We start from the raw sequence: 27,163 nt of genomic DNA, 5'->3' as shown, positions 1-27,163 counted from the left end.
CCTTATACTTAATCATGAAGTACTCTTCTTCATCTATCTACAAAATACCTTACTCAGAGATAATTTCTTTTCATCTTTCGGGAAGAGAAAGTGAAGCTATTCTTGGGCATTCCTGTGTTTTGCAGCTTTATAAACGCACCCAAGGGTAACATTTAAAAATTTCTAACCCAGAATAGAAGTGAACTAAATATAAACCTTTCTCAAAATAAGTGTGTATTTGTAAACAACAAACATCAGAAAAGCATACTTTTTCAGTATTTACATTTCTTAAGTTTCAAGAAGCCTGAAGCAGTGGGCCAGTGCCCGAGGGATAAACCAGCCTATGGAGTTTGTGAAAGATATGAATGGAAGCTCAGTTTGTATCTGCAGGGAGTGCCACAGTTGTCAATGTAGGGGACAATTACAGGGCTGTGTCCTTTCATCTTTGTAAATTAGATTACTATAAATATAGCAAACGAATTAAAACTCCCTCACATTTGTTAAATTTTATGTGCAAATGGGAACCAAATCTAAGGGTTTTTTTTTATCCTGTGGTTACACGTCAGCTTGCTACTTTCTCTCTTGCTAAACTTGTTGTAATGGAGGTAAAGAGTTCATGGCTTCCAAAGCTTTTACTAGTTACCACTCTTTTGTTATACTTCATGCATATTTTTCAGAGCTTTGCTTTTTTAACAGAAACATGTTACAGGATAAAATTAATTCCTGTTAAATACACTGGATCTACAAAATATCCTACAATTATCTAGTAAGTTTGCTACATTTGTACTGTTTGGGGAAGGAGCCACCTTTCTGCTTTTTTCTACTCAGACAGGATGAGGTTAAGAAGATATCTCAGAGGCCAAATTAGTCCTCCAGGAAGAGGGTTATCTATCTAGTTATGAACTTCGTTTGATCACGTATAATCAGATGTGACTGCCACCCTTTGGATTTGCTGTTAGAGGGAAGTTTATTGTGTTACTTCTGTATTCTTTTAAAAAACACAGCTAAAGGAAAAGGTTTGCAGGTAAGCACAAAGTGAACTAGAACAAAGCCATTACTTGTGATGGTGGTTCTGTTTGCTTGGTCAAAGAAGATGATGTTGTGCAATTTTGTGGATAGTTTTGGAGCTTCAGAGCACCATGAGAATGGATTAATTCCAAAATAAACTGCTTGCTGCCAACTGCTCTTACTCAACCCTGATGACACACAGTAGAAAAATGCAAACTGCAGGGCTAGAAGACTAAGACTGTCAGCTATTAATATTTCCTTGTACTATCACCAGTTAAGAAGGACAAAGTTGAGAGGTTGGCAGGTCTTTCAAGGAAAGATTGGTTTTCTTCTATGGTGATAACTGATGTCTAGGCTCTGTTCAGCTGAACTGGCTTTTCCCTTCGGTTGTGACTAGCAATGCAAGTCTTTCCACAAGAACATTTCACAAATACGACTGTTTTCATCAAGTCTTATCTAACTTTGTAGACCTTAAACTGCTGTTTGCAGCTGTCTCCAAAAAGCCTTTTTTTTTGTTGTATTTTGTAGCCATCAGCAGCATAGGACAGCAGTGGATGGACATAGAATTACTTTGCATGTTTGATTTATACTTGGTCCTACCATTGATCTTATATTTAGGTACGAATCATTGTTGACCAGTCCTGTTTAGCAGGGTTCATTGTTTGTTCAGTGCAAGGCCTTAAACTGAACTAGTTAATTAAGAAAACACTTCTAAAGGAGTTCAAAGAAATTAAATGGATATTACTCCTTGATGCGCACTAGAAAAAGAGGAAGTCCAAGAAATGGTTCAAGAAGCCAGTGCTAGCACACAGGCTGTAGCTCTCATAAGTCTCATTTTCTGGAACCAAATTAGCTTTCCTAAGCTTGCCTACATCAGGAACTAACTGAGGAACATGCCAAGCATGCCACACTACTAGATGTGTCAAGTGCATTACACAAAAGAGCATGCCCAGACTGACTTACTCCCCACAAAGGCTGTGGGGCACTATTGTGTCTCACCAGAATTCCAGGCTTTTGACACTACCTCAAAGATCTGGGCTTGGGGCCCAACATCCCACCTGTACAGATTTCCCTGCTTAGCTAGAATTTGTCAAAAATATGTAGGAATTAGTCAAGGATGTTATAAATAAAAAGGGAAACACAAAACATTGAGTTTAATTCATATTCAAGTAAAATTAACTTCTCTCCTTTGGAAGTAAAAGTAAAGTACTGCCCTCCCAACCAGCTATTTCAACTAGGGTATTAATACCGCAGCATTGATGTCATTTTAAAATGGCTTATACATAACTAGCTAGAAGAAAAATTCAAGCCTGTAGGAGCTGCTTATCTTTAATTGGGTATATTAGCAGTGTTAAATAAGTCAAGTGTTTAAATTTAATACCATAACTGAATATCTCTAAGTGTAATCATTTTTTCCAGCTTTTATACCACCACAGATGAGTATATCAACTAAGCTTGTAGTCTGCGTATCCGCCACTGACTTTACTGCTTCATTCCACCTTCAGAATTAATACTTGTTTAATATTTGCTTTTACTCCACATTCCAGAATGCCTCACTGTCCATCTTTTGAAATGTTTGTCGTGAGGAAAGGGAAAGTAAGTACTCTTTTCTCTTGGTTTATGTATTTATCACACTACCTACCATACCCAATTTTGCTCTGTAAATATATTTGGTAATTCATCAGCAAAATCATTACTAAGTTCAATGGCATAAAGGCCATGAAGTCTTCGCTGCTGAGCAATCTCTCCAAAGTGTACTGTGAGTACAGTCAAGCTTAATTAGATTCAGTTTTATAAAAGCAACGAAAGAAGTTCTTTCACTACCATCTGGATTGCTGCTTTAATGACTACTAAATTAAATTCAGGAACCAAGCCAGTTTGATTTGGTAATGTTTATTTTACATAGAATAATCTCCAAAGAATATTTAAAAAAAAAAATCTAAATACTGATTTTATTGCATTTATTTCCTTACAAAAACACAGACAGGCACAATTTATGTATTCAAATACTTCAAACTGAATGACAACTGTTCGCTATTCAGATTTCCCCAATACCACTCCAAAGGCTGTGAAAGTAGAAAACGTCTTTTCACATGAGGCAGTAGTGCATTTAGTAGGAATGAATCACAAAATATATTTTTGTACAGTAAAACGTTATTGTCACTTTATAATTACCTATAAAATTTTTTGAATTGCACAACAGGTTTGCCTTACAGTTGACAACTGCCAGAAAATAGGCTTAGTATGTAACTAAATATTTGCCCAAACTATCCCTTAGAAACAAATTAGGACTTCTTTTGGTAAAAACTTAAAGTCTACTAAGAACTATGTTATATATCTGAGGTAATTTAAAAATGTTTTTAATAGGAAGAGGTTTGTATAGTCAACTCAATTCAATTTCTGCCTATCTTAAAATCCACACAACCAAAATGGCTGAGTGTCCTAAACTATGTTTTGATTTGAAAGTACCAACACTAATGAAATCTGGAACTGTTTAAATGAATCTATTCCCTATTTTTCTGCCTCATTACCAATGCTGAAAAGGCACTGTGCACATTCCTCTGAACACTTGGTGTTTTAGTTTAGGGTTTTCTTTTGTTGGTTTGTTTGTTTGTTTTGGTGGGGTTTTTTTTTGTTTTTTTTGTTTTTTTTTTTTTAAGGTAAAAAGCGCCCAAACTTCAAACAAATGCTTAAAAGCAAAAAAATACTGAATAGACTTCCAGCTGAGGGGTGCAGACTATGATCTCTGAAGACACTCATTTTCCATAAAACTTCTTATTCAACAAGAATATCAGCAAATTCACATTCACTTTTGCTTTATCGAACATTTTCATTACAGCCACACCTTCATACTGCATCTGAAGCAAATCCTGTAATCAGAAATAAAAGAATTAGTCTGTTTGAAGCCATAGTTTACAGTAATAAGATGAGGCCATTTTCATCATATGATAACCATTTGAAAATCCAGGTCCTTCACAATTTAAACAGTTACAAGCAACTGTTGGATAGGGATAGAAAACATTACACATCTTCTTGATCCCAAATTGTACACTATCAGTAATAGCAAATGAGAAGAATTAGTGTTTTCTGTTTATTTTTGTTTTTCTCTTGGTATTTGCTGCTTGCTGCTAAAGTAATGTGGCATTTGGTTCCATGCAGTTGCCCTAAGATGAACATTACCCAGCATCCTACAGAAGTTATGTAGGTATTCCCCACAGGATCTTCTGCTCTGACTGAGTACTTCATGAATACACATAAAACCTGAAATAGTTTATATGTAGAAGAAATGCAACTCTAACTGCATAGCAGAGTAACAAAACTTAAACTCTACCTGGAAATGGAGCTGCATTTTTTCCATCTCAACCCCCAAAAATTTTGCTTTGATTTCGAAGTCACCCACTTCTTCTCCAGGGGTGATATCAAACATCACGTTCTTAAACCTTGAAACAAAAGGAAGAGTGATTATGCATGCTTTGCAGTTTTACAGAGTCCAGAGACAGTTTTGGGGAAAAAGCCTGCAGAACACAAAAGATCTTTGACTGTAAGCAGTGTAAAGAGTGTAAAATAAACAAGTCCATCCCTACTGCAATAAGTTTGTGGAGAATTTCTCGTATACTTATAGTATGGAATACAGAGTTCTTAGTCTTTTATATTGGAAAAAAAAATGGGCTTTGGGAATTTTACGGAACCAAAGGCGACTGAGCATTGACAGTATAGAAACTGAGCAGCCAGATTTTTGTTCTGTCGTGCCTGAGTGTCTCCTTGCCAGTGCATAGACACTCTTCTCTGGTTTCAATTTACCTCACATCTGGAAAATAACTGCAACCTGGAAAACTTTTTTCCATGCAGAGGTGGATGGAAGGCTACAAAGGGTAGAAGACTTTAAACCATAGTGGCCTCAAAATGGTTAGATACATGAGGAATGTTAAACCATAACATCCATTCACCTTGCCATAGTGAGGAAGTGCAGAAAACTAGGCATTTACTCTGTTCTAAGAAAGTGATTGGTCAGTAAATGAAAAATAACTGCTACAGCTGCTTACAAGTCAGTTATTGCCAGTGAGCTGTGTGTTGCTGAACTTGTACCAGTTCCATTTAAGGTAATGCCAAAATGAGCTTATTCAAATATTTCCCCAAGGTGATCATATAGCAAGGTACAAGGAAAAAATTCGTTATGACAATTAGGCTTTATCATTCTTCTAAATGTAGAAATCTGAGGTAATTTTAGGTGTGGCACAGGAAATTGCAAGGATTTTTTGACAAAGCCAGACCCCATTGGAAGCTGTTCATTAGGAGAGGCTCCGAATCGTTTTATATCACACTTACTGGCTGGTTTGAAGATCTTCGATTTCTAGGATGACACCTTTTTCATGCAGTTGTGCGGCTGTGTACTTCAATGAGATCTGCTTGAGTTTTTTGCTTCCCTTCACCTCCTGTTTTCCATCTAGTTTAATTGACCTACGTGAATTTCTGGGAAGAAAACAAGAAAAATTACTTTTGACTTATCCACCAAGTCTTTTATACTTCAACTAGTCTTCTTGCCATATTTAGCTTTACTGTACTCTTTGCCTTCTTGAACTTTTAATGAACAGAATTAACATGCAAAAGAAATCTAAAAATTAGAGGGATTTTTAGCACACAGTGAATAGTCTAAAGATTTTGGCAATGATTTTGAATCAATGTTCTCTAACACTTGTTTAAACTCTGCTGTGAAAAGCAACCCCAATCCGAGAGTCCCCAGTCATTCCTATAAAATAGCAATTTGTAATCATACAGCAATATGGGTGTTAAATAAGACTGGCCTTTAGAGTTTATTTTTGGATCAATGAGATGTGCACTGGGAAAGCTCCTGCTAATGTCAGTGTCAGTAAATGAAGTGTCATTTTGATACTCAGTGGATTGGCGGGGGAGCTTGCTCTCAAGCAACCTCATAATTCCTAAAATGATTCTTTAGCCACTTATTTTCCCCCTTTCCATTCTAAATGCAAAACCTGATTGTTTTAGTGAAGGAAGAAAATCAATAAAGACTTCCCAAAGCTGCCTAACTTCAAAGTGTGCTAATGGATGCACAAAATAACACTGATTAAATATATCGAACACAAAAATATCTCAGGTCTCTTTCTGTAAGGCAGCTTTAAACAAGTGCAAGACTTCACTTTCCAGGTTTTGATTCAGATCACAGTGACCACACCCATGGAGTTTTTACTCCATGGACTCAATCTTTTGCAATCAAAAGTTTCAACTATGGATTAACACTTGCTCTCCCTTCTGATAAACCACTCTGAAATACTGAAAGACAAGAAGACTCAACTCACTTTCTTGTTAGGTTGTCTAAACAAGTTTTTATGTAGGTGTTGTAATAATTAATTTGTTCTTCATAAAATGCGGTCTTGGAATTAAGTGCATTCAAAGTCTGCTGGAGTTTCACCAGCTCAGCTTTTCGATGATGTCTGTATCTCCTTTGATTCCGGATATCCTAAATAAATGTAATAAAGTAATTACTTTATTAATTTGATATGTTAAAAAATCTCAGCTTATTACCATTCAAATCTATAATTACACAACCTGACTTAGTTATTGGGTGAAAATGTGAACTGTTTTGTTAGTTCTTACAAGCACGGTATCATTAGTATTACAATTTACATGACTGAACAGAAGACAATGATCTCACGTAGCTACTCATGTATACAAGCAGCAGTATCTTGATCTCTGCCATAGTCTCCAGGCCATGACAAACATGGAAGTCATAAGGAGGATGTCATCTTCATGCTCTAAACGGAAGCTTTCTCACAGCTAGTTGACAGTGAGAGGCCTAAGAGATGAGTGCTTGGTTTGAAAGTAATAGTTGAGGTAGTCATAAGGAAAGCAAAAGCAACTTCCAGTCTTAAGGCTCATCCCAATCTTCAGATTGCCTTAACAGCTCAAAACAAAGCGTTTGAGCTTATAGATAAGAAATAAAATAGAATGCCTTTGCCTCAAGTAGAAGCAGATGCCAACACTTGAATAAAGCAGGGCTTTAAAATGTCACTTCAAAGTCAGTACAACATGACATTCTTAATCGTATTAGAGACTTAGATCATATGAGTAATTTTCTCATTCATATATTCAGTATATTTGCAACTTTTTAAAAAGTAAACATGTAAATCACTCACAAGTGGTTTACTCATGAGTAACTAAAGGTAATCTAATATTGGCCAGGCCCAAAGAGTTGTGGTAAATGGAGTTAACTCCAGCTGGATGCCAGTCACAAGTAATGTCCCCCAGGGCTCAGTGCTGGGTCCAGCCCTGTTCAATCTCTTTATCAATGACCTGGATGAGGGGATCGAATGCACCCTTAGCAAGTTTGTGGATGACACTAAGCTGGAAGGAAGTGTCGATCTGCTGGAGGGTAGGGAGGCTCTGCAAAGGGATCTGAATAGACGGGCCGAGACCAATGGCATGAGGTTTAACAAGGCCAAATGCCGAGTCCTGCACTTGGGGCACAACAACTCTGTGCAGTGCTGCAGACTATGGAAAGAGTGGATGGAGAGCTGCCTGGAGGAGAAGGACCTGGGGGTGTTGGTTGACAGCCGACTGAACATGAGCCAGGAGTGTGCCCAGGTGGCCAAGAAGGCCAATGGCATCTTGGCTTGTATCAGAAACGGTGTGACCAGCAGGACCAGGGAGGTTATTCTCCCTCTGTACTCGGCACTGGTGAGACCACACCTCGAATCTTGTGTTTAGTTTTGGGCCCCTCACTACAAGAAGGATGTTGAGGCTCTGGAGTGTGTCCAGAGAAGAGCAACGAAGCTGGTGAGGGGGCTGGAGAACAAGTCTTATGAGGAGAGGCTGAGAGAGCTGGGGTTGTTTAGCCTGGAGAAGAGGAGGCTGAGGGGAGACGTTATTGCTCTCTACAACTACCTGAAAGGAGGTTGCGGAGAAGAGGGAGCTGGCCTCTTCTCCCAAGTGACAGAGGACAGGACAAGGGGGAATGGCTTCAAGCTGTGCCAGGGGAGGTTCAGGCTGGACATCAGGAAAAGAATTCTCACGGAAAGGGTCAGTGGGCACTGGCAGAGGCTGCCCAGGGAGGTGGTTGAGTCACCTTCCCTGGAGGTGTTTAGGGGATGGGTGGGTGAGGTACTGAGGGGCATGGTTTAGGGAGTGTTAGGAATGGTTGGACTCGATGATCCAGAGGTCTTTTCCAACCTGATGATTCTATGAATAATTAAAGATAATACAATACACTAAGATTCTTACAGACAGTATGAGATGAGAATTTTTAACAGGAAATGCCAATTTGTACACAACAAGCCCCGTCTGTCACGTATTTTGTCAACAAATGAAGTTGATTTATCATATGCATATATCAATAATTTAGTGTAGCATTCTCCCAAAAATGTATATAGTACATCTCTAGCTGAAATGGATTTAGGTAGATGCCTAAAAGCCCACCAGTATACAAGGAAGCATGTTGCTTTTACCTTAGCAATCTCGTTTATGATTTCCTGGTACTTGGTTGCTGGAGACACTAGTCCTGCTTGTTCCAATGTTCGGAGATTTCTCTGAATTTTCCTTTTCTTTTGCTCTATTGGTAGTTGCCCATCTTCAAAAATAGACTGACTACGCTTAATTTTCTCTGGAGTTTTGGAATCTAAGATGGCACGTTTCTCTACAAGTTTCAAGTGCTCAGATTCCTGGGTGAAAAAAAAAATCCATAAAAGTTATTTTCTAGCTCATGATAACAGTTAAATATTCAAGTACGTTGAATTCTCAAAGATTATCAAGAATCAAGCTGCAGGATTTATTTATATCCTTTTATTACATGGTTTGAAAATGTTCTATTTACTATGCCTTTTGATCTATGTTAAGTAACTAATCACAATACCTAGGTGTGTATTTGAATTAAACAAAACGTGTCTAAAATCAGCCAGATAAGTCAATGACTTCACTTAGTTGTAGGAAGATTGTCAGATCTCACAGGTGTCCCTTACACACAGGGGTAAGCTAAAACATGCGCATTAATGAAATGGCTTTGTGTGTCAATATCTACAGGGAAGTCTTCAGCTGGGAGTTCGTCCCACTCAATTCCCATACCGAAGACAGCAGTAGATCCCCAGGCAGATGTTTGCTTGTATTGCTTAAGCAAATAAACTAGATATCAGAGAACTTGAGTTAAGATACTGAAATTAACAAGGAAAAAATTTCATGGAAGGATTAATTTCAGGCTATTTAATTGTAATATAACAGAGAGAAAAGAACCTCTTTACAAAAGAATATAAAGAAAAAATTCTGGTTGTGCTAGTTGAGAGCGAGACTTAATTTTTTTTCTGAAGCTGTTACCGACTCTACTGTCTGTAAAAGAAAGTTTTCAAGTCTCACATTTAGAAGATTTTTGATCTGAATAGTCTAAAACCAGCAACAATGATTTCATCGATACAAAGCAGTGGAGAAAACTGTCAGAGATCTGTTAAGGCTTTCAAATAGCTATAATAAAATGTGTACTTTCTTCCCTATTCTGGCACAGTATAGCACTTACCTGTTGTGCAGTGGCTGGTGTTTCTAACATTTCTGATAGCGTTTCCCCTGGCTGTGATCGTATCATGTCCACAATAAGTCTTTTGGTCCTTTTAAAAAGGATATACGGATATTACAATACAGTTGTCACTGGATAACTTGTGCATTTCAGTTCAACAGTAGAACTAGAAAGCTCCTCTTTTATTATGGATACTTGGTAACGTTTATGTTTCCTAGCTTTTTATGTTTCAGAGCTTCTATTAATAATACAGCCCATCTGGCTTCTACACGTCTGAATAGAGAAATACATGCATACTTCCCCCCCTTTTATTTTACAAAGCAGTTAACCAACTATGACAGTGAAAAGTTACTGTTAACATAACAAAAATACAATCAAGAAGTAACATGCCGATTTTAATTATGATCATGAGAAATCAGCAAATAGGAACGTAATCGTCACAAAGACTAAGCTATACACGGTTCCATTAAAAGTCATATTTACTGAATAAAGTGGAAGTGCACTCTGAACTGCTGAAGGAATTTTACATCTGATGCAGTGCATTTATGCACTCCACTTAACGACAGATATTTCTCTAGCAGCAAGGGACAAGGGGCATTTCCTTGGTAAAAAAGCATAGCTGCTACACCCCGATATGTAAACCAGTTCTTTTTTTGGTAAGAATTTATCTAATTTGGGCTGCCTTTTCATCCATCTTGCTTCCAAGAATATCCTGCTACAGAATTCTGTTAATTTAGAGGACATGTTTACAAATGAAGTATGTCAGTATTCGTAAAAAATAACAGAAACTTGAAGATGCAGCTTAAATTTCCAAGAAAATACCTAAACATGATCAATCCTTCTGTGATAAAACCTCATGACTCAGTTTAATATGATAGTTTACCTATATAAAGTTGTGGGTTTTGTTGGTGTTTTCAGGACTAGAAGTTCTCATAAAAATGGGACAAAATATTTACTCATATGCAGACAATGTTGTCCAAAAGCACTGAGTAATTGGGTATGATTCAAGCTTTCATGGATGGGCAGGAAAATTGGAATGACTGACAGCACAGCCAGACCTAAAGAGCTGCATCTTTCATGACAGGCAATCTGCTAAACCTCCTGGAAAATGGTTTGCTTATTCAGAGCTACTGTTCTAACATATTCAACAGCTTCTGAAGGACTGCTGTTAAATGTATTTTGCCTTTGCAAACTCTGAATCCCCTCCAGTTTGCCAGCGGAGGGGGAGGCAAAAAACCCAAACAAATCAACCAAGAAATCAACTAAACTTCCCCACCCCCACAAAAAAAAAAAAAAAAAAAAAAAACAAACCCAAAAGAAACCCAGAAATGTTTCCTAAAGTTGCTTCACTTGGGCCGCATCAACGCATGGCTGACTTCCTCTGTCTGACACAACCTTTGTCAGTCTTCAGTGGTCACCACCTAAGTACACACTGTACCACACATACACAGTACAGTGTTATCTCTTTACACACTGCCTTAAAAACTGGTGCCGATATGGCTGATAAGGTGTCAGGCTTATCTCCACTTTCTCTCCCTTCAAATTCTTTTCCTTACATACAAAGCCTACTTGGCTCTGTTTTCCACCAGCTTGCGTCTCCCCCTTCACTTGCCACTTGCCATGCAGCACCTATACACTCAAACCACAGAGTACTGTAGAAAGGTATGCCAGCAAATCTTAGGATTCTTCACAGAAGCCTTAACAAAACCATTTAAAAAGCAAATATATTGGTATTTCTACAGAAGAGGCATGTCACTTGTAGAGAAACAAGGAATATTCGGGTCACTGCTCATTCACCGAATTTTGGCCAGGTGCCTAAGCTTTCACAGCTGCAGCGAAAGACTTCTCAGCAGCTGAGGTAGGAAAGTGAAGCATCTGTATTTACACATCTCTTGTGTAAAAGGTAGCAGTAAGTGTTCTAACTTTTCATATTGCTGCAATTTAACACAAGTTGCTAATTATCCTTCTGTCAGATTATTTCCTAAAATATAAGAAATATTATTTCAAAGTTCCTATGGAAGAGAGAAGTTAAATTCTTTTGTTAAACCTCATAGTACTGTTTCAGCATGTTTCCACGCAGTGTAGAGGATTACAGACATTTTCTCTGCCCTTGATTTTACATATTTTTAGGGATTCCATTGAGGTGTAACATTTTATTCCCACGCAGAGGGAAAAGGACAGGAAGGACAATTTTTTTTTTTATAAGGAATAGTGGCAGAAGTATCCTTATTATGAAACCAGGCTGGGAACAGCTCTAGAGTATTAGTCTCTGGAATACCATGTGACTAACAGTTTTGATTTGACTTTGTCATTGTGGTCCCTTTGCTTTAGATCTCAAATTATATTTGTTATAGGATAAATAGTAAATTTTCTTGCATATAAAGTTTCAGATTTTAAACAGGCTTTTATGGCTTTTTTAAAAATTGCACAACAGGCATCATAGCTAGGAACTTCCTTCAGAAGTAAGACTTCATATATTCAGTTTACTGTTTTTTTGATTTAGAAAAAGATTTCTAACAGATTAGTGTTGAATCACAGTGTGTATCTTGCATTCCTAGTGCTTACAAAAGTGTAAAATGCTTATGCTTTACTTCCCTATAAAGTGAACTTCTAACCTTCACACTTAAGGTTAAAATAAGCATAGTAATAGAGGAAAACAGCATTCCATTCTCCCCTTTGTTCAGGAGTTGCTAGGATCTTAAGTAAGCCAATACTTATTCTGGATATCTTGAAATAACTTCAAAAGAAAAGTGCTTAATTTGATACTAACTGCATTTATAAAAATACTTCCAACTGTAAAGTAGCCTGTATGGTGTATCCCAGTAGCCATTTCTTAATACACTTGGAGTAAACAATTTACTTTGCCTGGAGAAAAGCGTGCATTACTCCTGTTGAAGTGACAGTTGGACCCCGTTCAAACACTTGATGGCAGTACATCAGGGAAGTGTTTTCTTTTGAGGGGGAGGAGAGGACAGTGTGATACTGTCTGTCCCTTACAAGGTTGGGCAGCTTTTCATCTGTGCTTTCCCAAAGCTATGGAATTTCAAAGCAGAATATTTTTACAATTTCCTGGAAAAGCACTTACTAGATTAGATAATGACCCAGTAAAAGTCATAGGATCATAGAATCACTAGGTTAGGAAGGACCTCTGGGTCATCGAGTCCAACCATTCCTAATGATCCCTAAATCATGCCCCTCAGCATCTCATCCACCCGTCCCTTAAACACTTCCAGGGAAGGTGACTCAACCACCTCCCTGGGCAGATCCACGCTTCCACCCAGCTTAGTGTCATCTGCAAACTTGCTGAGGGTGCACTCAATGCCTTCATCCAGGTCATTGATAAAGACATTGAACAGAGCTGGACCCAGTACTGAGCCGTGGGGAACCCCACTTGTAACTGGCCTCCAGCTGGAGTTGACTCCATTTACCACCACTCTCTGGGCCCTGCCATCCAACCAGTTTTCAACCCAGGAGAGTGTGCGCCTGTCCAGGCCAGAGGCTGGCAGTTTCCTAAGCAGAATGCTGTGAGAAACTGTGTCAAAGGCTTTACTGAAGTCCAAGAAGACTACGTCAACAGCCTTTCCCTCATCCAGCAGTCAAAACACAAGTGGAAGTATCTTCATTTTTCTGTTAACCTTCTGGAAGAACTGACAAGTTTCTCTGACTTTGTCAGAAGTTTGAGCAGGACTGAAACACAAACTGGCTTTTGAAAACTAAGTGCACAAAATGCCTCAAAAATGCAGTTCACAACAGGGCAGCAGAGTGGAAGAAACTTTAAAAAAAATTAAAACCCACTATATTCAGCATTGCCAGAATATAGTTTTTTGAGCAAAACTTACTTAATCATCAGGCTTTTGAGATCCTGATCTTCACCTTCTCGTAACTCATATTTACTTGTTAGAGACAGTGAAATCTCTGTTTTTGCAAGCTGATTCACTGCGTTTCCCTTGTTGGGGTCATTGGGATCAACAGCTCCTTCCCCTGTAAGGAAACATCGTTAACTCAAGTTTACCACTTTATGTGTTTCAATGCATTAAGTGAACAAGAACATAAATAAATCACTGAATATCATCAGAAATATGAAGTTTATTACATAACATACTCCCTCCTACCGTTTAGAAGCATTCTTTTTTTGGGCATTGAACAATCAAAACCATAAGCTAGCCATTTATAAGACCAGTTAGAATATTTTGGAAATGTCACCAATTCTTGCTTTTCAAGCTACTGATATGCAAGAATCTCACATGCTTCTTCAAAGAATATGCTGTTTAATATCCTCTGTCCTAACATGCAGTGATGGTGAAAAATCCGCATAGCATCTGTGTTCACAGGCTGTTCACTTGGAAACTGGTATTATCCATGACATCCTAACCAGTTTCTAAACAGTCCACATCTTACTACAATTAAGGCTACAATTAATACCAGTCACATTTATTCCTTGTAACTTCCTAATAGATTTGTATAAGTTTTAAAACTTCATTTTTATTTGGATAATTATATATCAGAATAGAAAATTATTCTTAAGAATTCTCCGCACGCTTTTTGTAAGTTTATAGCCAACATTAGCAAATCTTAAAAAAAGATTATCAAAAATCTCTTGTTTTCTATCTGGATCGTTCTGCTCAAAACATTATTAATGTTTGGATTTCTAATCACATCACTAATGTTCAGAGTGAATATTGCAGTTAGAAGAAAGTTCAAATATAAAGAGCAATGTTACAAAAAGTGCTCAGAAACAACTTCTATATTAAATGGAAAAGCTGTCACTATGAGAGACAAGAGAGTACTTATGTCAAGCCCAAACTTAATTCTGCCAGTGGAGAGAGATTAACCATAAAAACTAAGAACAGCATACCAAGGAAAGACTCAACATCAGGAACAGGTCCCAGCCCTTCCAGCAATTCATTCAGCAGGTCATTTGGTTCAGTGGCAATGGCATCTTGGTGTTCTAATAGTAGCTATGAACAAATGTAATGAAGTCATCATCAAAAAAAAAACCATTCCTGGTGTCTTTATAGTTATAATAAGTGTGGAAACTAAATGCTGAATAACACAGACCTGGCGCGATCAGGATTACAGAAGACTCAAGGAGGGAAAATCATGCTCAGTTCTGGACTACAAGTTCAGAATCACTCTTGTTGGAAGGCAGCATGCCATGCCTCTCTGGCAATCATCACCAGAGGGCTGAACATCACAGCTGAACAGAAGTTTAAGATTTGCCTTTAGAAGTAACAAAATATCACAGAGTGAAGGGCAATAATCCCAAGCAGAGCATTTCAGTGCTGCACCCTGAACTAAGCATAGAAAGGAATGAAGATGAGATTGATGATCCATAGAAAGGCACCAGTTTTCTGTATATCCATTCCAGTAGCTTACAATAGCATCAGTGATGACTTTCAGACTATTTTTTAAGTGAGAAACCATCAATGCTGTACCTGCTGCACAATCTCTAATAGAAGTTGAAAGAGACTTGTGAACGTATTTACAATAAATTCTGTTGCACCCGGGCATATTCTTAAAGCTTAAAGCCACAAAAATACTGGTAAGCCAAGTTAATAAAGCACATGAACATGGCAGTAACATGTTCTTGAGAACAGGCTCTTGCTGTTACTGAGAAAAGTAACTTCATGCTGAGTTGCATAAAGTCAACAGCATTAGTAACCTCTAGATTCAACAGTCCATTCACCATAGAAGAATATTCCTTACTTGGATGACTGAAAGAATGTTACCAAGCTCCATGGAAGTTTAGCTATAGAAAGGCATGCATACTAGGGAATATCTCCAGGATTCTAAGTATTTTAAACACTGCAAGTCATAATCAGTCAAAAGTTACTCGTTACTAGAAACTTACAGACAACTAAAAAGCCTACGTCCAAAAAAAAAGGCATTTCAGATATACTTAGAAGACAGAAGTGAGCCTTATAACCCCATAACCATTAACTCATTTTAAACAAGTTTCTCTTACATGCAGCAGCACTCCACACTATGAATTATCTACGATACTGTGAGAATTGCAGTGAAACACTGTGAGTACTGATTAAAACTCTACCACGCTTGTTGCTATACAAGCACAGAATGAAAAAACAAGACATTCAGAGAACAAATTCTTTGGGCCAAAGGAAAGAGATACAAGGCAAAGCACTAAAAAGCAAAAGATGGTGAATGCAACAGATCCTGGTTGCAATACAAATTAAGCTTATGCAAGTGCCATGTGAGATCATGACAGAGGGTAGATCTGAAAACTTTTTCTAAAGCTGAGCTACAAGTGACAATAAAATGTTTATGCATCCCCTGCTATGCAAACTACATTTTTTTTTTAGCTGTATGACCACAACAGAAAGTTTACACTTCCTATTTACATTTGCAGATAAGATGCAGTAGGAGAAAACTATTCAGATGAAGGCTCAGGCTCTCTGAGGAGGTTTTGTGAAAGTTGCATGGGACAAAGGAGAATTACCCGGTAAATATACTCCCCACAGAAAGTGTACGGTCTTGAAACGTAATTGCTTGTTTCCTCCTCTAGGGAGGCAAGTGCTCATAGTCACACTATCAAGAAAGACCATTTCCTTGACTTCCTTTGTTTGGCATTTTACTTTCACTAAATTACTTCATATTTGGTATTTTATCAGCTAATGTAGAATTGCATAGCAATAAACTGCCACATTAGAATCAAGCAAAACACTAGGCATGCCACAGAGCCACTAAAATGAATATTTGAGCAAGACTAGTGTTTAAATGTATCCATTAATCATAAACATGCAGGCATAGATCTGTGCTTTGAAAAAATTAAAAGAAAAGCAGCACAAAGACAATCCAGTTAATGTGTTTTTAAGCAGACTAGACTATTAGTTTTCACTTGAATAAAGTTAACTTGTCATGCAGTGTACTGGGAGTTGAGTGTTCTATCTTCTCTAAAGTATATCTAACAATATCTGTGGCATGTACTTTGTGGGTTTTTTTCGGGGGGAGGATGTAGAAGCAGTGTGAGCTGTGGGTTTTTTTTGAGGCTTTTTTGGGAGCAGGGGACAATTTTGCAAGTCAGAAAACAGAGAGCAATAACCTAGTTTTAGGGCCATGTGATAGACATTTAACTTACAACCTAATGAGTCACACCACAGACTGCAGTTAATCTGCTCTTTACCCACAACAAAAAAACTGGCAGGATGCCCCAGCTTTGGCCCTTCTAAATCAGACATTCACATCTGCTTCCAGCAAAACATGTGACAATGTCAGAGACACGAAATCCACTACTGAGTATATTCTATTCCCAAAGGACTTTCTTCAAATTGGTGTCACTTTCTTAGACAAGACAGAAAAGTATAAATAAAGGTATGTCACACTACGTTGTAACAAAATGTTCTTCTCTCCCATCAGAAAGTGTTATACTTGTTACTCAAGATGATGCTTTTACACAGAAGCAGTCTTCAGGGAAAACACAACCCAATACTCAATTCCAGACCATTTCAAAGAAACTGCAGAATTTTTTCAAATGGACGAATGAACACTAAGTATAGTATATGGGAAGATAAAGTATAGTCTGTTGACTAGTGTATTTTCATTGACTTACTGAATGAGTATTAATAATTTCTTCAATGGAGATATATATGACAGGTTTGCTCAGGGTCACCATATCAGAGTATTCATCAATATTGAATTTCTCCTCTGGTTCAGGAACATCACACGCTGCTTGAAAAAAATTCCTAAAAGAATATGAGAAAGACTTCAATAATCGTTTCCTATAAACTGACTTCAGTTAGCTTGTATAAAAATAACCCCATAATGAAGACTATTAAGACTTTGACATGCATTATACTTCGCTTATGATCTGCAATCTACACTTAGTGTTTGAAGGAACATTTTGGAAGCAGCCCATTTATATATCAATAAAAATGAAGAAGCATTCCATCTTTTCTGGACAGTTGGTGGAAGACTCCTTTAAAGGTAGTTTTTCCCCTTATTCAACCAGTAGTGATAACTTGGTAAAATTTAAACACTTAAGAGAAGTCTGTATTTAATACTCTAGAAATTAAGAAAGGATTTCCACAGAAAGATTCTCAGATTTTATGAAGGCACTTTGTGGTATGAAGTGTGCTGAGGAGAAATTATTTGGAATAGCTACACAAAATTACTACTTGGCCTACAAATGTTCAAAATTACTGTTAGTCAGAAACTGAACTTGGAATGACAGAAAATGTGGCATAGTTTATAAGTACAAGAATCTTGAGAAGGAAAAAAGCAAGGTATGGTTGAAGCGTTATTTCACCATGACTAACACATACATGGAGAGCTGAGACATGCTTCCCAACATGACAATCTATGCTACTGACAGCTCCAGGGATGTGCAAAGACAGCCATGAAACAGCAAGGTCCTCCTGTCAGAGGATCACTTTGTTTTCCAAAGTGAGAGAACATGAATTGGAGCAGCTGTGAGAAACAGGTTTTTAGATAAGACCTGCCAGTGATGCTGCAACAGCCAACATGCCTTTTCACTGTGCTATCCTTGTGCTGATGAGGAGAATGCACATTTCAGGCTCAAAGGACCTTTAAAGATGGTATTAGAAACAAAAAAAAAGGACTGGGATTCCTCAATTTGGAGAGAAAAACCTGAAGGAGATGATCATACGTTACAAAATCAAAGTGGTGCTGCATGAGAAAAGGTGCAGAATTTATTAACCAAATCCCATGATAAAGGGTCAAGGGGGCACGTAATTAAACCAGCAGGAAAATATGAATTTCAAATAAATGAAAGGAAACACTGTTTTAACAAACAGGTAGCAAAATTCTGAATATTGCTACGGGAGGAGGTCGTGGAGGCACATGATCTTAAAGCTTTAATAAGGATTTGGACAAATTCTTGCATAAGTTCATAAGTGTGTGGTAAAAGATTCAGGCAGGGCTTGTAGCTTTTAACAGCTAATATTGCAATTGAACTTTCTGGGTGAGTTAAAGGGGAACAGACAGCTGAAAGCAGCCACCACTGATGTTGAAGGAGGGTTTAGTTAGAGTACAGAGCACAGTCAACCAGATACTCAGTTTTGTATAAAGTTAGCTTAACTAGGAAAAGGGTTCTTCCTTTTGTTTTGAACAAAGGGCCAACTAGAGCAGGGGCTCTATTTCATTAGTATTCTTGCTTTAACACTTTCTACCCTATTGTTTCTTCCCGTTTATGCCATACTCTTAAATATGTCATTGAACAGAATGACTAAGTTAAAGTATCTTTGCGTTCGTGGCTAATTTCAAGGAAAGCCATTATATGAACAGTGCATTCACTTTCATGAAGGGCAGACACTGAAGATGGAAGTTCTGAAAGTGAGTTTGTTGCAAGACAACACTTTAAGTTAATAACAGTCGCCCCAAAAGGTGGGCAATAATCCCAAAGATCTTGTGTCCTGGAGTGCAGCAAAATATGTAATTTTCTATCACTGGGCAGGATAAAAGAATAAAATGCATGGAAACTCTCAGCAAAGACAAAAGAATAAGAACAAAACCCACACCCTTTTCCTGACCAGTAAGTCAAAACATTTAGCTGTCCTCCCGACCCAAAGAATAATGGATAATGAATCACACACTGCTCTCACAATCTCTGTTTGCAGTAAGGAAACCTTACTTCAATCAAGCCCAGCAGAGACAATCAGTTGTCAAAGTAATGCTCAAGCAGAAATACTGTTACTCCTACTTTGGCTTCCTCAGCAGTGAGAATTTCTGTATGGCTGATGCTTCAATATTTTTTACCTTTGAGCAGGAAATTCCTATAAACAAGGTGCCTACCTGCCTCACTTATCTGAGAGAGGTCTCACTGAGTAATTTGTGATGGCTTTGCATACCTGAACTTCTGGTATGTCTGTGAAAGGTAAGTGTTCATAGATGATAGATGTTCACTTTCTCCTTCGAAGAGTTTGTTAGAAGCAGCATGCTGAAGGACTTTTGCCACGCAACCTAGGTTCCTCCTCTGGTCAGAGTGTATTTGACCCCCAGCTGTCATATCAATTATATCAAAACCATCAGGAGCGACAATAGCAGGGTTCATGTAGCGATAGTACAGGAGGTTGCCAACAATCTAAAAGAAAACATTAAGAGATCTTCCCTTTGCACACAGTAATTAAACTTTACAAACACTATCAACAATTTCTACTTCTGAATTGGACCATAGGAAAGAGTGCTAGAAGAACCCTTAAGATACGCATTACCTGTGTGGCTAACTTAAAAAGCCTATGATCTTTAATAAGTTGTGCCTCTTAAAACACCTTCATGAATATCAGCTATGGACTTTTACAACCACATTTCAGCTTGGTGCTAGCTTTACAACAGCTACTGCAAGGCATTGTGTTGAACACAAAACGACATAAAACTTTTTTCTTCTAGATTTTGCGAGGTTCAGCTCCAGAGGCTCATTCTCTGAAGTGATACAGATATCTGCCAGAATTGAACGCATTCATTGACAAGGGACCCATTGTTTCTCCTGAGGACTGCATGCAGCCCTAGAAGGCTAGGGAACAGATATTTTTCAAACTGCACTTTCTATAATAATGCTATAGTAGCTTATATTGTGCAGATGGTAACTTCAGATAACTCCTGATCTCAAACAGGCAAGACTTCTCTTTCTGCGGCTTGCCTCAGGTTATATGTAGTCACCTGCAGAACTCCCAGCTTACACATTTAAAAGGCTTTCAGTTGGGTGCCTTACGCTGTATTTGCTGCTTTTCATAAGTTGAACAATACCTTAATCTATTACTGGAATGACAAAGGTACTTCATAAATACTACTTGCAAGGATTTCCAATGCATTGTTTAAAAACAAAAGTGGAATTACTTTTTCAGCTGAGGTTACTGAAATCCTTTAGGCACCAGGATATAAATTTATAATTTTTTTAACCACTAAACAATATATTTTTGAAGAATAATAGGGAAGTCCTATTGAAATGAATAACTTGTAACTTTAGAGTAATTTAATTAAAAACTAATGAAAGCATCTTTATTGAAGTGCAAATAGTTCTAATTTGAGAGAGCTGTCAGTCTCCCAGCTGGCTGGAAGTCTCTCAGAGCAATTTCCTTAAGCACTCTAGAAGAGGCACAATGGCTGTGGTAGGTTAGCAATGGCTAGTGTGCCAGTCCCATGCTTATCACTCATGCTTTATTTTTCAGTCTGTAAAAATGTAATTCCTACAACTTTTAAAAGCATCTTGAATAAGTGTAAGGTAATTATCTACTTGCAATTAATTTTTAGAGCCCTCCCACACTGTATTTAAATTACATTATTAATGCAAATTTTTAAATACGTTTTTACTGTTAACAACTTCAAGGTGGGGGTGGTTGGGAGAAGACCACAGTGTTTTCCATGAAATGATTGCTGGTGATAAGGGTCATAATACAAAACCAAAACCCAAGATGATTCAGATAAACTCTAACCTTCTAAGAACAGTTACTATCCAAAACAGGATAAGCACTGTCCCCTGTAAGACTTGTTGAGCACCTAGATTAAGATAGTTAAGTTGTGGCATAGCTCCCTTCTCCTCCCCCTTCCATCACCCCTTTGCAACCCAAGTAGTGCCAAATAGTTTCCATAAATGCTTGTGTTCTCAGTTCCTTAGAGTCAATAAAAATCCTCTTTGACAATAAAAGAACAAGCTGCTGGCAGTTCGCCCTCAGAAGTCTACCTTTAATAGTTCATCTTCTGTTGCATCTGGGAATTTCTCATGGAGCGAGCTCTTCAGAACTTTGGCGATATATCTCATTCCATAACTACACATAGAACAGATGAAAAGGAAAAATATTGGAAAAAATTAGATGAAATGAAACAGACAATCTGGTCAGTCAAATTTTTTGCTTTTTCCCCAGTCACTTGAAATGAGACCGTAATGGAAAACACAAAAAGTTTCCGAGTACAAGAAGACATTCACAAGGCTGCTAGAGCACAGTGGAAGTGGAGAAACCACTCCCTCTACTGGGGAAGTCATGTGAGGCATGTATCACAAGCTATGTAATTTGAAAGAATCTTCATCACAGAGTTTCAAGTGAGGCATCACCATGCACACGAACTGCAGTCTGGAGAGTCCTAACTTGACACTTACGGCATCATATTTAGAGAAGAGAATATGGATGCAAGAACTTTGTCAGTTACTGCTCGCAGACTCTGAATTGATGATTCCAGTTTATTGACCACTTCTGTGTGTGTTAATGCCTGTTCTGTGGTTACATCATATGGCAATTTGCTGCAAAAGAAGCACATTAAGTCAGGCAAAACATATTTGAGACTAAAATACTATATTTTTTTTTCTTCATAATGCCCATCAGCAAACAGAAAAAAGTGTCAGACAAATACAGTTTAAGTTGGCTAAATAACAAAAGTCTTAGATGCATTAGCTTCCTTTATTATGAGGAAGAGAGTCTCTTTAGGCGGGGGTACATAGACCAGTGTGTACTTGTCTTAATTACAAAAATAGGAATCCTAATTTAGGACATGCATCTTCACATCCCAGCCCCAGCATTGCTCCTCAATGGCCTGGGACACTAATAAAATGCTGTTATAACAAACTGTGTAGAAAGCTATAAATTCTTAGATGTCATAGTTTACTGCTCTTGTAAAGATTAAGTAATTGACTTTTGAAGTTCATGACCAGGAAAACGATCCTTTTGTTGTTCCGGACAGGTTAAAGTCCCGATTTTCCCTCAAATCTCTTATTGTGCTACAAGAAGATGTGGAAGGGACGCGTGGGCACAAGTGCAATTTATCAGAGAAGAGAAGTGAAAGCGGAACTGAGGAAGCCCTCAAGTGTTCAGATGGTACAGTATTTCCAGTTTCCTCACTCACCTAGCCTCACCAGTCTGCATTTCTAGCTGGTTTACCCACGACTTGTACACATCCACAGGACTAGTGTTGATTATAAGGGACTTATCATCCATGATCTCCTTCACCACTGGGGCTAGAAGTTGGCGCAGAGCGTTCTGTCCACGAGCACCTCGATTGAAGCTGACGACCATCTTAATGACAGTGGGGTTTCCAGTAACAATATCCTGTATCTGGTCCACCTTAGAGCTGCATCAAGAAAAGAAGAGATCTCTGATCTAACTTACGTATGCAGTTATCCATGTTTTCAAACCTCTTACTGTTTAAATGATCCTATTTTTATGTTACAACATGTTTATACAGTCTATTTCTTATGCTTTAATCTAAAACAAGATCATAGAAGATACTACCCAAATTCTGTATGTGTTATAATAATGTTCCTGGTGTATATATATAGCTAGTCACAGCTAACACATAATTTTGCAGCAAATAAGTGTTAAGGGCATAAAGTAAGATTATGACTTATTTTTTCAGGGTAAGCCATCACTCTCCATTACAGAACATACATTTACACAAAAGAAAAGGCCTTCTCCACCGTTAAATAGTTGAGCACAAAAGCAAGAAACCCTAATGCCTCTTTTCAAGTGATTTTTTTTACTTTAAAAATATTGTCCACCATAGAAATTTATTTTCTGAATTGGAAATAGCTTGAGTTAATGAATAAGTTACCTGGAAAACAACTTTCTCTAGTAACAAAAGTATGCATGCAATTTACAGCTGTTTAAAGATTAACCATCACATTCTATTAGGTGTGAAATATTAATTTTTATTGCAGACAGTGAAATGAACTAATGTCTTCTTGTAAGTGCACATACTTTATCTCCTCTTCTAGAGCAGTTTTGAAGAGTTTGAGAAGCAGATATTCTTCTCGTTGATTGGAGGCGTAGTTGTATAGAGTGAAGATAACTGTGTCCATAAACTTGGTTGATTTGTTTTGTGGCATCTGGAAAATCAGCTTCGCCAGATATGTGGGATTAGTCTACAAAACAAACAAATGACTTAAATACTATTGTTCCAGACAAACTACTCCCACTTGGGGAGTAGCTGTCTCTGCATTTCCTTTGGCGACTAAAAGCATTTAATGCTTGTTCCCATATATGTCACTTTCCCACACCAGCTTCACATTTTTTTTTTCCCAAATCCTAATGCATAAGAAATACTGAATACTGCACAAATTAGATACCTGAGTAGCACTAGTAAGGAGTTTGTTGTCTCCAAACAGTGCCTTTGTGCATCAGGTTTATGTATCCAATGACAACAATAACCAAGTGACAATGACAGTTACCAAATGACAATGTCTATCTACAAAGGTGACATCACACATTACATGTCCTTAAGTATTAGAGAGCATGTGCCTTGGGAAGGTCTGAAATTTTTCTAGATAAACTTCACTGAGATGAGATAAAAAGAACACAAGAACTGATGCATTATATATTGCCAGCGAACAACTTCCTTTCCATCACAAATAATGCACAGTAACAGTGACAGTAATTTACATGGTCTAAAAGATACATGGAGGAAAACATTTCTCTTTAACTTCAAGTACAGACAGAAATTGTTTCAAGAAAAGAACAGCTATATTTCTTGCATGGTTTAAAGGCAGCAAAGATTTTCTCAATCACTGAAAACATTAGAAGTTGATCATAGTATTTTCTGCAGTCTGCATACTGCTTTGGAAATCTTTTCATAATCACTACTACAGTCACTAAAACAAAGCAATCTATATTTCTAGGTGTTCTTTAGCAATTAGCTACATGTTAATTTTTACATTAAGATTTACCTGTAGAAGGTAGAATAAATGTTGATAGGCCTCCAGTTTTTTTCTTCTCTCTTTACTCAGACCCTTGATACCCTGTTTGTCAACCATAACCATCTCTTCCAGCTGACTTTTGCTCTTTTTGTTAAGTTTCTTATTGTGCAATACCACATCCTGCAGGCAGATGATCAAAAGTCTGGATTATACCTTCACAAAGAAGACAAACTAGAAAAAATGCTCCCAACCATGTTAAATGCGATATGCTTCCAAGAGCCTTTATTAACAATTTTGTATAGTTTGCTACTGTATTCACTAACTAGTCTTTTGAACACCTTTACGAGTCACCAGTACATCTTGCCAACAATGTCTGGCAGACAATCTCACGTACAGGCTCATTCACATTTAGTTAAAAATAAACAGGCCCCCCAATAATGATCAGAGTTCTACTCCGTTCTGCCACAGAAAAGATGCTTAAAACCTGCCCAGCCATTGTTATTATTCATAAGTAGCAAAAGAAACAATGACATTCAGTAGTAAACTGACACAGCATGCAGAAAAACAGAACAACTTCTACCACTGGGTGTTTTGACAAGATTGTTTAAGACATGTAAAGAAAGTGCTTAATTTACGAGGAGCATTTTAACTAATCGAGGGTGACCAAGTGCTGGCACAGATGGCTTTGAGAGGCTGTGTAGTCTCCACCCTTGAAGACGTTAAAGAGCTGTCTAGACGCAGTCCTGAGCAACCTGTTCTGCATAGCCCTGCTTAACTGGGAAGGTTGGATTAGATGACCTCCAAAGTTCCCTTCCATCCTCAACTGTGTTGTAATTGTCTGATCCTGATATCCTTCAACACACAGAAGTGCTCAAGTGCATGCTAACAAGGGAAACTAAACAGAGCCTGCTGACCTGAAGAGTGATTCTGTTTTTCACCAGTAGGCCAATCTTTATATCCATTAAGTTCAAGTCCTTCTCTAGCTGTTGATTGGATCGAATTTTTGTAACCACTTCTTCCCTTAGCCTTGTTACTTCTAGTTCTTCTTGGAAGTCTAAGTCACTCTGGTCCAAGAGGTAGGCAAATTTGCGCAGGACAGTCAAAGGTGGATTTTCAGCACCAACTACAGATGAAGTAAATAGGCTTGTTAATTGACATAATATAAAAAACCCCAAACCCCTTCAGAATCACTGCTGAAAATTTTGGAACTGCAGACAGAAGTTTATGCCAGTCAGAGGAATATTTCTGTCATAATGTGCAAGTACAGCTATACAAAATAGTTTCAGCTATGAAACAATTGGTTTACAAACACTTGCTCCTCCTTTTGAAGGGGAATAGGAAACTGAGAAATCCAGGGTTAAAGTTTATAAAAAGATGAGTGAACGCTATAGCATACTTCCAAAATACACAACACATTCAACTGTTATCACTTACTTAGTGTCCTGTAGTCTTCCCTGGCTTTGTTTGCTCTGAGAAATGCTTGTATCTTGACAATTTCAGCATTCTGGAAGGGACCAAGTTTAGGCAAAAGAATCTAGTTATGACACTTTTCTGCTCAGAAACAAACCGCAGAACCTGCACTCTCTTCCCCAAGATTTCCTAAACTGCCTTTGCAGTCACATTACCTTATATCAGTGCTTCATGTTCAAAATACAGAAAAAGGACTTACATGATCCTTAAAATATTGCAGCCGTTTCCTATAAGCTCTCTTTGCTAGCCACATTTTGACCCATGACTGGATCTGAAAATTAAATAAAAATAAATAAAAACTTAACAGATAATACAGAAACTGTTTTGTGTGTATGCTTTAAACTCACTTCTGACAGACCTCTTCTGCAGGCATGCTGTTCTCATATGCTTGGGGGCCATAGAGGAGCGCACCACTGGGCTGCTACAGTGCAGTGATCAGATTAATGGGCTTCAACTGAAATAGCAAGTTGAGTTCAAGGCTCTACCACCCCTGTGTAGCATTATCTTTGGAAGTAATTTCTGCCTTCAGGTCTCAGCTCTCAGTTTTAAACCAGGTTCCCTCAGAGACAGGAGATCAATATCCCATCTGTGATCTACAGTCTACTCAAGACATAGTATCCCATTAGCATCTCAAAAGTGAACACTTGTCAAATCTATCTGTCTGAAAGCTTTCAATAAAGTAACATACTGTCAGCTCAAATATTTTCTAATTTAGTATTATGGAAAGGGACGTGTAAAGAAGTTTCTATCACGAGCCATTCAAGTTCAGCAAAGCCTGACAGAAGCCCAATACAGAACTTTAAAGAAGCAATTTACTTAAGCTGTCAATTAAACAATTTCCAACATCATCCAAATTTCTGGAGCATGAGTCCTCCCAGTTTGTGTTCCTAGTCTCCGATTCCCAGGTGGTGGAAGGCCAAGCCAAGAAGTAAAGCATACTCAAGCCCTAAAACATGGTGGGATCTTACCTTAACAATAGCAGCAACATTGCCTTGGAGCACCTTTAATCTGTCAACATAGCTTTTCCTTTGTTTGAATCCTTTCCAGAAAGCCTGTTTCATAAAAAGCAGGAGACTATTATTACTAATAAAAAAGCTACTATTTATTAAAATCTATATATGCACACCAAAATAATTAACAATGTTTATCTCATAGATAAAAATTGCCATTGTGGTTATAAGGTAAGGTGTAAGTAAGCTTGCCTATACATTTTAAGGCGTCTTGATACATTTCACATTAATTTTTTCCAATTTCAGCACAAACACTTGATTGCCCAATGCCATTTCCTTCCCTCCCCTGAAGCCAGCCTTACTCTTATCACCAGAACACCCACATCCTTTAGCATCCCAGTCACTGACTTAATCCAGCACAAGGAGTACTCTGCCAGTTCTTGCCCATTACATCCACCAAGAGCAGTCTGCTACCTAGGTGGACTCCCATTGTTCTTGGCCTGGCCTCCTTTCCAAGTCTCTGGTCTTCCAGAGTCAGACAGGATCATCTTGTAGCGCAGATAACCTCCCAGTTCCATCACTTATCTCTCACTTTGCCAGCTTAGAAGCAAACTCTTGGCAAGGAACCCAGCAACACAGATAACACAGATA

At 38.0% G+C, this 27,163-nt stretch overlaps 1 protein-coding gene across 4 annotated transcripts in view; it reads right to left on the bottom strand.

Moving 5' to 3' along the window:
- Window positions 1-2,877: 2,877 nt before the first annotated feature.
- The window catches only part of IQGAP2 (IQ motif containing GTPase activating protein 2), a 130,972-nt gene continuing 106,686 nt past the window's right edge, over window positions 2,878-27,163 (bottom strand). For 2 of the 4 annotated variants that reach the window (XM_054053823.1, XM_054053821.1), the window contains 19 exons: window positions 26,531-26,614; window positions 25,762-25,833; window positions 25,527-25,596; window positions 25,007-25,215; window positions 24,123-24,272; window positions 23,158-23,321; window positions 22,307-22,531; window positions 21,567-21,707; window positions 21,153-21,237; window positions 19,324-19,556; window positions 17,067-17,199; window positions 14,355-14,457; window positions 13,339-13,480; window positions 9,503-9,590; window positions 8,448-8,660; window positions 6,303-6,463; window positions 5,314-5,457; window positions 4,319-4,427; window positions 2,879-3,857 (listed from right to left, as the gene is read on the bottom strand). In XM_054053823.1, coding sequence (XP_053909798.1) covers window positions 3,744-3,857; window positions 4,319-4,427; window positions 5,314-5,457; window positions 6,303-6,463; window positions 8,448-8,660; window positions 9,503-9,590; window positions 13,339-13,480; window positions 14,355-14,457; window positions 17,067-17,199; window positions 19,324-19,556; window positions 21,153-21,237; window positions 21,567-21,707; window positions 22,307-22,531; window positions 23,158-23,321; window positions 24,123-24,272; window positions 25,007-25,215; window positions 25,527-25,596; window positions 25,762-25,833; window positions 26,531-26,614 — 2,640 coding nt within the window. In that variant the 3' untranslated portion in view covers window positions 2,879-3,743. Of the gene's footprint in view, window positions 3,858-4,318; window positions 4,428-5,313; window positions 5,458-6,302; window positions 6,464-8,447; window positions 8,661-9,502; window positions 9,591-13,338; window positions 13,481-14,354; window positions 14,458-17,066; window positions 17,200-19,323; window positions 19,557-21,152; window positions 21,238-21,566; window positions 21,708-22,306; window positions 22,532-23,157; window positions 23,322-24,122; window positions 24,273-25,006; window positions 25,216-25,526; window positions 25,597-25,761; window positions 25,834-26,530; window positions 26,615-27,163 lie in introns of all 4 variants that reach the window. The other 2 variants (XM_054053820.1, XM_054053824.1) reach the window with 2 other exon arrangements.

This window comes from Cuculus canorus, chromosome Z (assembly GCF_017976375.1).
Source record: "Cuculus canorus isolate bCucCan1 chromosome Z, bCucCan1.pri, whole genome shotgun sequence".
Classification (NCBI taxonomy): domain Eukaryota; kingdom Metazoa; phylum Chordata; class Aves; order Cuculiformes; family Cuculidae; genus Cuculus; species Cuculus canorus.
This window is presented reverse-complemented; position numbering and strand designations above follow the sequence as displayed.